This window comes from Agelaius phoeniceus, chromosome 7 (genome assembly GCF_051311805.1).
Source record: "Agelaius phoeniceus isolate bAgePho1 chromosome 7, bAgePho1.hap1, whole genome shotgun sequence".
NCBI classification, from domain to species: domain Eukaryota; kingdom Metazoa; phylum Chordata; class Aves; order Passeriformes; family Icteridae; genus Agelaius; species Agelaius phoeniceus.
In genome coordinates, this window is record NC_135271.1 from 31675645 (window position 1) to 31688288 (window position 12644).

A 12644-nucleotide genomic window follows, 5' to 3' on the forward strand; every position below is an offset into this window, starting at 1 on the left:
GCACACCAGGTTCAGGGATGCCTGGTAACTAGACTCCCAGAGTGGAGTTTGTGATCCAAATAGGAAGTAATGTGGAAAACTAGATTCTTATTTTTCATGTACACTATTAATCAGTATTAATCAGTGTGGGCACTGAGACATGAAGAGGTCTGGCACATGAGGATATAAATATATGACTGCATGTGTCTTAAAATGAAAGCAATAAATCATGTATTTAAGCTGAAGAACAGCAGTTTTGTCTGTTCCACTGAAGATTTGCTTGCTAATAGTCTGTTATTTGGTTCCTTTGAGAAGTAGGCAGTCCATACAGCCTTGATGTCTTTGAAGGGCATTTATACTGGATAGCTAAAGAACGAGGAGAAGTCTGGAAGAAGGATAAATTTGGAAATGGAGAAAAAGTGAAAGTTCTGACCGTAAATCCATGGCTTACCCAAGTGCGCATCTATCACCAGCACAGATACAATCAGTCAGGTGGGTAATCAGGATCCTAGTGAGCCATTTCCTGCTGTGAAATTGAAGTTGGTATGGATGTCTGCAAAGAGCTTAGGAAACTTTTGATAATGTGTCTATTAGTAAATGATAATATTAGTTTCTGAAAACCTAAAAATTAAATAGAGGCTGACAAGTATTTCCTGCACACCCAAAATGAAATCAATAGTGGAACACCACACACCGGTCTTTCAAGTCTCTAAAATATGACCATGTCATTTCTCTTTTCCCCCTCCCTCACAAGGACAGTCATAATATATATTTATCCTGGCAAAGTGCAGATCATTTAATACTTGGAGTAGCTTGTTCCTGGTGCTATATGGGCTCTCAGCAGCCATTGTCTCTCCCTTAAGAATGTAAGGGTGTAAGAAAAGGCAGAGAGAAGGTTTTAGTATAAATGTGGTGTGTTGACACAACTGACTATGGAATTGCCCTGCTTTACCTTTACCAATATGCTACATTGCTTCTTCAAATCTTTATCACTTTATCACTTTTTCAGTGCCTAATCCTTGTAAAGATGTCTGCAGCCACCTCTGCTTGCTGAGACCAGGAGGATACACCTGCTCATGTCCTCAAGGGACTCGGTTTCTAGAAGGCAGCAGCACGGAATGTGATGCAGGTAGAATAATTTGTCAAACTGGAAATGAAAGCAACAGAAGCTTTTCTTTAGGAATACAAATGCATTACTGAATTAGAAGTATGGAGAGATATGCTAACTGATGTAATAGATATTGGTAAATCAGAATATCTGGCTTTTATTCTCAGTCATCACTGATTTGTGGTCATCTTGTACATTTTCTTTAATGTCTTTGCGTGTCATTTGTAAAATGGATATAGGTCTGTCAATCCATCCAAACCAGACCCAGCTACAAAACTGGTCACACTTTCTGATTTTTGTTTTGAAATTCCAAAATATTTTTGAAATTTCAAAGTATTTTTTTAAGAATGTCTTGATTTCAGAACTAAGAATTTCTGACAAATTATTGTTAACAATTTTGTTTACAATTCTGTGGAAGCTCTTATTTAATCAGTATCATAGAAGCTTAAAGTTTACAGAACTCAAGAGTGTGAACAGAGATAACTTCTGGATAATTGTACTCTGGAGAATCTTTTAGGCACTAGAATTTCATGCTTGCAATGCATTTGTTGCATTGCAGCAAAACCCTCACAGTGCTTCCAGGAGCACAAATCAAATAGAATTTCTCAGCCTTTACTGAGAACAGTGAAAATACCACTGCAGAATTTCTATTTCTCTCTAGCTGAGAGTCTGCATTCTTAGCTTAGAGTGGTGGAGGTGGTAGCCAGATGTCCTTCTATTTGTCCTTGGAATGGATCTTTAATGATTTGTAGCATTATGTCTGGCATCTTTCCTATGGTTAATTTTCTCTGAATTATATTGTTATTGCATTGAAAGAGAAAATGTTATCACTTTGACACTGCCTTTCCTCTAAATTAAATTTTCTTAATAATTAGTAGTGATATTTTCTATTGCCATGTGATGTGAGCTGCAGAAAGAGGTTATAGTAATATGTAATAGTCAATGAATATATGCAATATGCATTTAAATTAGGGATCAATAACTGTGTTGATTGCATTTGCTAATTGCTGCGTGTTGCTCTGGAGACACTGAATTTGATATTTACTCACACTGCTTTATATAAAATGTTTGGGAATTAAGAAAACTGGGCTTGTGCAGTGACCAAACATAGCTTTTGTAGATGTATTTAGTTTATTTGGTCCTATTGCAGCTACTGAGATGCAGCCTGTAAAACCTCTGCCTTTCCTGTTTTTTGTACCTCATTTACTTGAAGGGTGTTTTACCTGTAAGAAACATTGTAGCAACACCCTTCCTATGGCTGATAACAATTTTGGGATTTATGTACATCCTTGCTCTATAGCCTGTAATAATGGATCAGATCCAGGGCTTTTCCTATGTTAAGTACACTTTTCTGACAGTATATCCAGAGCTCTCACTGAAGACTAGTATGATTTTTTCCCCACTTGATTCAGCATTAGAATAATGCTCTTCCTCTATGTGTATTTCCATCCATTGCTTTTCTTCATAAGTAATTGCATTCCAGTTTGGCCTTCTCTGTATAACTTCCTGCTGGTAGAATGGAAGAGTCTAAAAGAGAGAAAGCATTGCTGCTTTCTGAATGGAGAGGTTTGAAGGGTGGTGTTGGGCTGTATTGCATGAAAAAAAGAAAGTGAGCAGACACATAGCTCTTGAGCTGGCTGTGCCTACACTCTGCTAAGTTGCTATGTTCTGAGAAGAGGTTTTGCTTCAATTAATTTAAGCTGATTTGGCAGAAAAAATAGACACAAGAGCAACAAGAACATGTACTATCAAAATCAAAAATTCTGAAAAGCAGCCTGTGAGTTTGCACATGCAAGATCTATAGAAACAAAGAAAATGCATTTTTGATATTATTTAGTTTGTTAAGGATGTCTTGATAATGCATATGTGGCTTCTGATTTTTGCAGCTATTGAATCCCCTCCCACAATGCCACCAGCTTGCAGGTGCATGAATGGTGGAACGTGCTATATAGATGAAAGCAGTCTTCCCAAATGCAAGTAAGTCTGTATGTTGTTAGGGTAGTCCTGGCTCAGACTGTGCTGGTTTAGTCTCATGAAACAATTAAACTCTTTGAAATCTGTTGGAAACACTTCAGAAGATGTCATACATCTGCAGTAGCATTTTTAAAACAACTATTGAAAAACACATGCATAAAAATATCAACAAATAAGTAAAGTAAAAGTATCAGTTTGGGGAAAAAAACACCCAAACAAACCCCAAAACCAAAACCCCAAAGAGGCAAACCTCTGAAAATTCTAAAGTGCTATACCCCAAAATTACAACAATGGAAAAGTGACTCTCAATAAATGTAGCTTGGAACAGCCAGCAGGTGCCACCAGTGCTCCACTGAAACCAGACCTTTGACTCAGCACTTTTTATTTTCACTTTTAGTTCTCTGAATATAGGAGACATACTACATTTACATACAGTCAGTGCAATATATAATTACTGAGCATGGAGTTAAAATTTTTGGGTCGTAGATAAACATTTCAGAATATAATCATAAAGCTGAGATCCCAGACTTAATAAAAGCCATTCAGTCAGCTGTCCTTCTTACATTTACAGATGTTCTTATGGATACACTGGGAATTATTGTGAAATAGGATTGTCAAAAGGAGTCCCTCCTGGAACAAGTAAGCTTCAAGAATATATTGCACTTGACATTTGAGCTAAAGAATTTGTAATACTTCACCATGATACCTGTTCAGGGTCAGGCTTTTAATTCTCTGGGTTCTTGTTTTGCACTGAACTATGCTTGCTTGAATGTTTTCTCATTCTCCTGTCTTTGGCAGCAGCAGTAGCAGTGTTGCTGACAGTCATACTGATCATCATCATTGGAGTGCTAGCGGTCGGAGGCTTTTTCAACTACAGACGGACAGGCTCCCTTTTACCCGCGCTTCCCAAACTACCAAGGTAAGTTTTGAAGACTTTCAGAGCAGGAATGTCTGTGAACTGGAAATGTAGATTTGTTTCTAAATATTTCTGAAAAATCAATTTTTGCCATGTGCCCTTTCTGGTGGAATATGGGAAGTGCAGTGTTGCAGTATCTCCAGTGAATTTTTCATTCCAGGCAATACCATAGCTGATCATTATTGTATAACAAAGGATGATTGTAAAGCTCTTTGACATTCTAAATTAGCTTTTAAATAATGGGCAATATAGAAGACCGTTTATCAGATCTGAAGCTGCATATTCAGTTCAAAAAGATAAAAAAGACCACAGTAAAATGTTTTCATTTTTTATAAAACTTTGACCTGAGATGAATTGCAGAAATCTTTTACTAAGTGAAAGTCTGTACTCATCTGCAGTGCTGTATTCATGTGCTTAAAAATATGGCACGTGTGTAGTAAACTTTTGTTTCCAGTGCCTGAGACAATGCCTACGCTGCTGAAAGTCATACTGTTGAGTGAAAACCAGCTTTGTGAAATGTCATCAAAAATATTTGATGTTTTAAATCAAAGGAAGATGAAGGAAATATATTTTTAATTATTTAAAATTAATTTGTTTTAGAAAAGATGTCAGAATATGATGCTTTGAATTTTTTTAGCTTTAAGCTAATTACGTGTTTTAAAATGCATAAAAGCACATTTCATATTCCTTGCACCAATTTCCCAGTTATAGCTCTTAAATCACTGTAGTAATTAAATCACTGTAGTCAGTAATGTGGATGAAGCTAAAACTGCTTCCTCACTGGAGGATAACACTAAACTAGTGTCACTGAGTGAGCCCAGATGAACACCACCAATAATTAGAGGGATGGAGCAACGCTCCTACATAGAAAGGCTGAGAGAACTTGGTTTGTTCAGCCTGGAAAAGAGAAGGTTTAGGAGTGACCTGAGGATGATTTTCTAGTAGATGAAAGAAAATGGGGAGAGACTTTTTACAAGGGTGCATAGTGAAAGGACAAGGGGGGAATGGATTCAAACTGAGAGAGTAAGTTTAAATTAGGTATTAAGAATTAATTCTTTGTGATAGTGGTGAGGCACTAGAACAGATTTCCCAGAGAAGTTGTGGATGCCTCGTCTCTGGCATTTGCTCAAGGCTGGGTTGGAAGGAGCTCTGAGCAACCTGGTTTAGTGGAAGGGGTCCTTGCCAATGGCAGGGAAGTTGAAAATAGATGATATTTAAGGTCCCCTCCAGCCCTAGCCATTCTGTGAATCTGTGATTCTAATCCAACTTTTTCATGAGTTTATTTATTTCTGCCATATGTCTTAGTGCTGCCATTGCTCAATCCCTCTTTAACTCAGAACTCATACCTTTACAGCAGACTTAACTCAGCTACAGCTTACTCTTGCCTGTGGTATGAGACCTGTCCATGTACAGGATTTGTAGCTAAGAGCTACCATTTAAAAATTAAATCAGCTGATGCCTACAGGGCCGACTGGTGACGTTTCCTACAGCACCAGCTGTAGGAAAGAAGTCTACCATGAGCCAGATCCAGTGAGGACATACAACTGGACATACAATTCCAGCACTTCTGCCTTCCTTCAAGTTAGGCAAATTTGACAAAATGAAACCAAAGGTTAGCTATGGAGCAGATTTGTAGTTAGATGCCTCAGGGATGTTACATACTCGGATTTCTGTGTGGGAATGTCCTGTATTTGGTTACTTTTAATTTTTATCTTTTTATCTTTCCCTTCTGCTATTATTTTTTAGCCCAACAGTGTGCTTTCAGACCATTTCCATTTTTATTATTCATTTTATTTTATTATTCATAAATATCTAGAGTGCACTTGTGGTTGTCATAAATCTATACACAGACTGAACATTCACTAGTATGAAAACAGTGTCTTGTAGGTATCTTCATTATTTGCATGCATAAATCTTCAGTATAGGTGTTGGCAGATTTATTTTGTCAAATTTCAGATGTGTGTTTTAAAAACCAGTTTCAATGAATTTGAGTAATTGAGTGGATCCATGCATTTGTCTTTAAATCAACATTAAGTGTATTCAAAATGTAGGTAAATTTTGTGAAATTTTATTTCATTGACATCATTTGATGTCTACATGAGCACACAAAGGTATTTGAGATAATTCTGAGGGGGCTAACTTAGGCTGAAAAACTCATTAAACTAATAGAGAAATACAACTTCTGATGCTAGCTTGCCAAAATTCAAAGTGACAATTATGCTTAGAAATGCAACTGAAAAAAACTGTATTATAAACTCTCTTTCTGTGTAATCTCTTCTACTTTCTTTTTATTTTTGTCTGTTTGTTTTTGTCTGTTTGGGTTTTTTTATAGTTTGAGCAGTCTTGTAAAATCTAATGAAAATGGCAATGGGGTAACTTTCCGGTCGGGAGCAGATGTGACCATGGACATAGGAGTCTCTGGCTTTGGGGGAGATTCTGCTATAGACAGAGCAATGCAAATGGTAAGGTTTAGTTCTCAAATAATTTTTTAAATTGTGTTCTTTTAATGTAATTAGTAGCTTATAGAAGGGAGCCTTTTATCTATAAAATGATAGTGGGATGATAAATGTGTTCTAGAAAAGAAGTGAACAATGATTGATAGTTTCCTGAAATAGCTTTTCATAATTTGAAAGCAAGGACAAATATAGGATGTTCTTTAAAATAATGTGCATTTTGTTAAGATTTATATAGCAGAAATTAGGTCAATTACTCTCTTTTGTCTTTCAGTACGTTCATGGGATATAAAGGGAATGACTAGACAAATGAAAGCATTGTAACAGGGAATTCTTTAGGATCTCTGTGTTCCATAGAACAGTTTAAAATGTGTAGTTTTCAAAACCAGATAGTATGTTAGAGCATTCAGAGGTAAAACTCACTCCTAACCACAGGATTCACTATTTTGTGCAATACAGTACAGATTTGAAAATTCCTTAGTTTATGAAGTTTAAACAAATCACATTTAACAGTTATGGGGACATCATAAAGTGTAACTCTACTTAATGCACATTTTGTTATGCACATCTGAGAAATAGCAGATCCCTGTATTATTCCCATTTACCAGAAGTACAGTGTACAAATGACTTTTGCTTGTAGGAAACAGATCATGGGTATGTTTAAATAGTAAGTGCTTGCTGCCAAGTATAAGGTGGGAACTCCCTAAACTGATGGTGAATAGATATGAAATGAAACAGCTAAAGAAGATAAGCTGCTAGTATGACCTTTGCCTAGATGAAGAAATACAGTAATTGTTAAAATTACGCAGCTTGTGTAACAAAACATCCACATAAGCATTTTGTTAAATACTGGAAAAATAGCTTCAGGCTTGTATGTTACCCCAAAACTTCTTCATGCACAAAGGACTTGTCCATGCTTGGCATTTTCTGGCCTCATACTGACATCCTGAAGCTCAAACAATGCAGTTTATACATTGCCAATAACAGGTCTGTATCAAGACTCTCTCTACTTGTGTGACGTTAGTTCTCCCTAGTAATCAGAATATAAACAAAAAAATTGTTGTGTTCACTGGAAAAGAATTCAAAAGGTTTGGTGTACAGTAGTGAAGAACTGTGGGATATGCCTCATAAAATTGTAAAGTCATATATGCCTGAGTAGATGTTGGATATTTTTCCATGGGGCTATTCTTAGTCAGTCTAGTTTGAGGGAGCTGACAAGAGTTTACTGCCATATTCTGGTAGCAAAAAGATTAATCCGTTGGGCATGAAGCAGTGTTTGTGAAAATGAGGCAGGTTTAAGGGACTAGCTGCTGTACTATTCCTGTGCTATTCCTTGCTGGTTCTGTCATGAGGCTGTGTCAAAGAGCAGGACAAGTGCGTCTGGGTGGGGTTTTGTTTTCATTATCCTCTTACCTGTTGTAACTCATCTCACGTAACTGAGGGGACACACTGCTTTGTCTCAAAAAATACAGCAATCTCCTTGCTGGGACAAAATTAATGAATCCCCTTCTCTTATATATCAATTACTGCTTATTAATTCATATGTCATTTTGAAGTCTAAATTAAAATATTTATTTGGATATTATTCCTCCTTTGATGTCTCTTCCCTGTTGAAGGTATGATTTGTGAAAGTCATCTTTCCTTATCATAAAATACTTTGAGTCAAGTACTGAAATGTGTAGGGGGGTTGTCCATCTAAGAAATGGGGTAATACTGGAACAATCAGTAGTCCAGGCTGCCAAGTCAGAGAGTAAAAGTAAATTGATGTTGTGATTTTAACAGATAAAGGTTTTGTCTAAGCCTACATGAAAGTAACCATGTGTTGTTCCCCAAGATGAAGAGTTTGACTACACATTAATTCCTAGGAGTATGGAGGTGTTTATTCCACTGCAGTTGTTGGGTTTTTTCCTCCATAGAATGAAAACTTTGCAGTGGAGTCGGGGAAACAACCAATCACGTTTGAAAATCCAATGTATACAACCAGAGATGGTGGAGCCAGCACAGCTGGTGCAGTTACAGTCATTCGGCCAACACTTGTAAGATAAATTTTGGCTTGACTTTCACCTTTCATTTTCCCTTATGACCACCTTTTCTTCTTTGAAGAATGTTGATTTTCTTCCTTCTCCTACAGGTAGCAGCAGCTGGTAGTGGGGAAAACGAAAATTTTGAAAACCCTGTGTATTCCTCTGTGATATCTACTAGCCCGAAGGAAACCCCTCAGAGTACAGATACACCTCCGGTAGGAAATAAAAATGCTCTAAGGCTGCCTTGTTTATGTTCTGCTCCAGATCAGAAAAATTGAATTGCTAGGGAAGATGCAGTCAACTTAATGTAGTTTCATATCCCTCAATAATTGCCCTTGTGTTGTTTTCAAGATAGTTTTTTCCTTTTTGATATACTTGTCTGGTATATAAGATTTCATGAAGTAATTTGGTAATTTTTGTTGGCTAGTCTTTTGTGAATACTTCTTTAGGTGAAATAACTTGGTAATCTAGCAAAAAAAGAAATTTTTGTTCCATGCTTATACAACCTAGTGATGTAAGAACATCCATCTGAAGTCACTGGGGTAGCAGTCAATGCAAGTGAAATCCAACACTGTAATGGCAGTTTCCAGAGAAGCTTTGAGAAAAATATGTGAAGTTCTAATAATTTTTATGTTTCAGGAATCAAAGTGGAGTTTCTTCAAGAGAAAAAAGAAACAAAACACTAATTTTGAAAACCCAATATATGCAGAGGTATTGTTTATATTATATAATTCTATTTTTCAGCCAATGTACTGATGGACTTTGTTCTTGCTTTCATAGGATAAAGATTATTGGTAGATTCTGCTGCTATGTGGAACAGCACAGAAATTCCAGTCCAGGTTAGGGAATGAAGTGGTTGTCAGAGGTTACTAAATGTCATGCTCAATGAGGTGTTGAGCAGGCTCGGCTCAGGTGGCACAGCTGCTCCTGACATTAAGCATTAGAGTAGAAGTTTCAGTGTATGGAGTAGAAATTTCTAGTATTGTTTTTACTCAGCTGTACTATCTAAGGTGAAATTAGCATTTCATTTTGTTACAGGTGGTGTTTTGCAGAAATAATTTATATCATGACATTTAACTTGAGGAATATTTATTTACTGAATATTTATTTATTTACTTTATTTCTGAAAGCTAATATTGGATGTATGGTGCATTAGAATGTAAGGTTTTATTTTATTATTATTGTTCCAGATGGAAAAGGAGCAGCAACAGGACACAGAAAATGTCCCTACCCATTCTCCTTCACTGCCTCCCAAGATTATTCTGAAGAGAGACCAACCACTAGCTTACACAGCAACAGAGGATACATTTAAAGACACCGCCAACCTTGTTAAAGAGGACTCTGTGGTGTAACTAGGTAACTCATTTAGGGAAATTAGACACATCCATTTGCACATATATTTTTTATAAACAGAAGAGTAAGGTTCACATTCAAATGCTTTATAAAAATATATACATCTCTTAGCCAGTGGCTGGAGATGTATGTTGAAACTATGCCTTGTTTTTTTGACAAATGCCAATTTCTATTTTTATGAACGATTATCGTGATGTACTATATGTATATCTTTGCACTGAAACTGTCTGAAAGTAATGTTATAAATATATTGTACATTTGTAAATTTTTCTGAGATTATCTTGTTCAGTGATGTTGCTAGTAGAAATTTGTATGGAATCAGTCATATATTTAGGGCTAAATTAATTATATAAATGCTTAAAACTAAAAAAAAAAGAGAACCAAACAAGGCAAATAAAGGAACATTACTGAGTTACAGGGTCTTTCTTTAGAATGTACCTTTAATAACAGCACCTTTAAAAAATTCTACTGGTGCTCTGGGCATCTTTGCCATCTATTTTATATAGTACTGTATATAAAAATGGGTATCTCTTCCTCTTGTGTTAAACAAAAGATGAAAGAGTCAATGTAGCACTATTATGCTGAATAGTTACCTGTGCAAAATGTTGTTCTTACAATATTTTAATTGCCTGACATAATTTCCTTTCAATCTATGAGACACATACTTTTCTTCTAGGCTCCAATTAACACAATTCCATTAATAGTGTTCCTATGAATACTGGATATATTTAGATTTTAGTGCCACAACTACTTAATGAGCTTCTCTCTGGCTCATCAGTGGAATACCTCTGTTTTCGGCTGGAGTCCCTGGAACCAATTTGTACTATGACGTAGCTAGGTTTCTGTAGCAGCTTATTTCCAAACAGCAAAATGTGAAAGATATTGGTTCATTTCAGAATTCCTTCAGGTTTTTTTTAAATGTGAAAATTTCATTTTATTGACTATTTATTTCCTGAGGTGGATATTAATAGAAAGGGAAACAATTTCTACTAATGCAGTCTTTGTAGTTATCTGGTTGTTCCTCTAACCTTCCATCAGAATATACTATTGATCTTTTTAGCTCTTCTAATAATTAGCCAAAATAGCTTCCACAACATGAACCATTTGAGAAAACTCTGATTACAGGACCATGTTCTTCAGTATTCCTGGCTAGCTACTCATACAAAGATTCCTGAATTTATAATGATTGAGACTTTTGCTACTTAATTGTTTTATATCTAAATTCTCAAAATATATACTATTTCTAATTAGAATGCTTGTAATTACATTGTAACATACTTTAATTAGAAAAGACAACTGTAAAATGATGCTGCTGAATAAGTCTAATAAACATATTATTTTATCACATTCCTATTCCATAATTTGTGTCAAGGCTCTATGTACTTTTTTCAGTCGTGGAGACTTCCATGAACTCTGAGATGAAAACAACAATGCCTTAGATAAAATCAAATAAGAATAGTGCTTACTGCTTTACACAACTGTCTAAAGTTCTTCCTGTAAGATGATGTCTTGATACTGACACTGTATCTCTGTAAGTGTGAAAGCTGCCCTGTTACAGACATTCAATAAACTGGCCCTTGAAGCAGGAAACACTAACTATTGAGAGACTGACAATCAAGGTGGTATGGACATAAGTGATTAAAACCTTATTTCAATTACCTTTCATATCTGATGTCAGAATCTGATGCTTTGATTTTTTTTTTCTTTAAGCACATTATGTGTTTTTAAAAGAGTTTTTTCTGGAGTGCATTAATGTAGAAAATTCCTTAGAGTTTTCAACACAACAGACACATCTGTAAGGATTTCTTTAAGATGCAAGGTGCTGTTCTTAAGGAAAGAATTCAAAGATTCAAAGATTTGGAACCAGTGTTGGTGAAAACTGCTAATATGTGAGCCATGTATCAGAAATACTATTTTTTTCCTGTAATAATTTTAACTTTTCAGATATGGAAGAAAACAGTCCCTGGGTTACTCCCTAGTTAGGTAGTATGTAGGTTTGGTTGTTTAGCATATCTGATGGTGAAGGATTCCTAAGCTTCAACTGGGACTCCTCCTCTCAGCAGCATAGCTACTGAGTATCCTTCTGATTATCTACTCTTCATCAGTATACCCTTCTGATTATGTAAAATTTAGGTTTTGGTTCTTTGTACAACAGAAGTTTTAGATTATATCAATTTTTCACTTGTATTCTTTTTCCCTTATCAGGACAGTCCCTGCTTGAATTCTTAAATTTTGGACTCTTTCTGTTTCAAAAAAAGCTGATTTTTAGAGATTTCAGCAACTGCCTGTATTCTGCGACTAAAGAGCTGATAAATGACACCATTAATTTCTTCATGTACATTCTCTTTAGAGCTGCCTGGCCAGATAGAAAGATTTCTCTCTCTGCAAGTATTTATTGTGAAATGAAGTAAAATATATTTATTCTTGAAGCCATTTGCTAGAGAATACAACTTCAATGAAATACTTGAAGGTTACTAGCACATTTTACATACTGTCCCTTTTTTTCCCATTGCAAACACACACACATGCCCTCTCATACATAGTGATGAAACTTCTTTTCCTGTATTTGGAGTTCTGACCTGCACATGGTATTTTTTTTAAGCTTAATTGAATTGCACATTAATGATTAATCACCAGCACAGCACTTCAGCAAATAAAACCTTTACCCCTTCAATTTTAATATCTCTAGGAGCACCAATTTGTAAGCCTCTGGCCAACAGCTCAAGAGATAGAAATAGTGTACAAAAGGTGCAGTAATGTCAGCTTATGTTTTGCCATTCTGAACACGCTCTGTACAACTGAAAGGATTTGCTATAGCCTACACTAATGACCTACTT

At 35.8% G+C, this 12644-nt stretch overlaps 1 protein-coding gene across 1 annotated transcript in view; it reads left to right on the forward strand.

The window, feature by feature from the left end:
* LRP2 (LDL receptor related protein 2) overlaps positions 1-11154 on the forward strand; it is a 110851-nt gene extending 99697 nt beyond the window's left edge. Inside the window, exons 70-79 of the mRNA XM_077181442.1 lie at positions 295-471; positions 989-1108; positions 2974-3064; positions 3633-3700; positions 3860-3980; positions 6310-6439; positions 8347-8466; positions 8562-8669; positions 9094-9165; positions 9645-11154. Coding sequence (XP_077037557.1) covers positions 295-471; positions 989-1108; positions 2974-3064; positions 3633-3700; positions 3860-3980; positions 6310-6439; positions 8347-8466; positions 8562-8669; positions 9094-9165; positions 9645-9806 — 1169 coding nt within the window. The 3' untranslated portion in view covers positions 9807-11154. The remainder of the gene's footprint in view (positions 1-294; positions 472-988; positions 1109-2973; positions 3065-3632; positions 3701-3859; positions 3981-6309; positions 6440-8346; positions 8467-8561; positions 8670-9093; positions 9166-9644) is intronic.
* The last annotated feature ends 1490 nt before the right edge of the window (positions 11155-12644 follow it).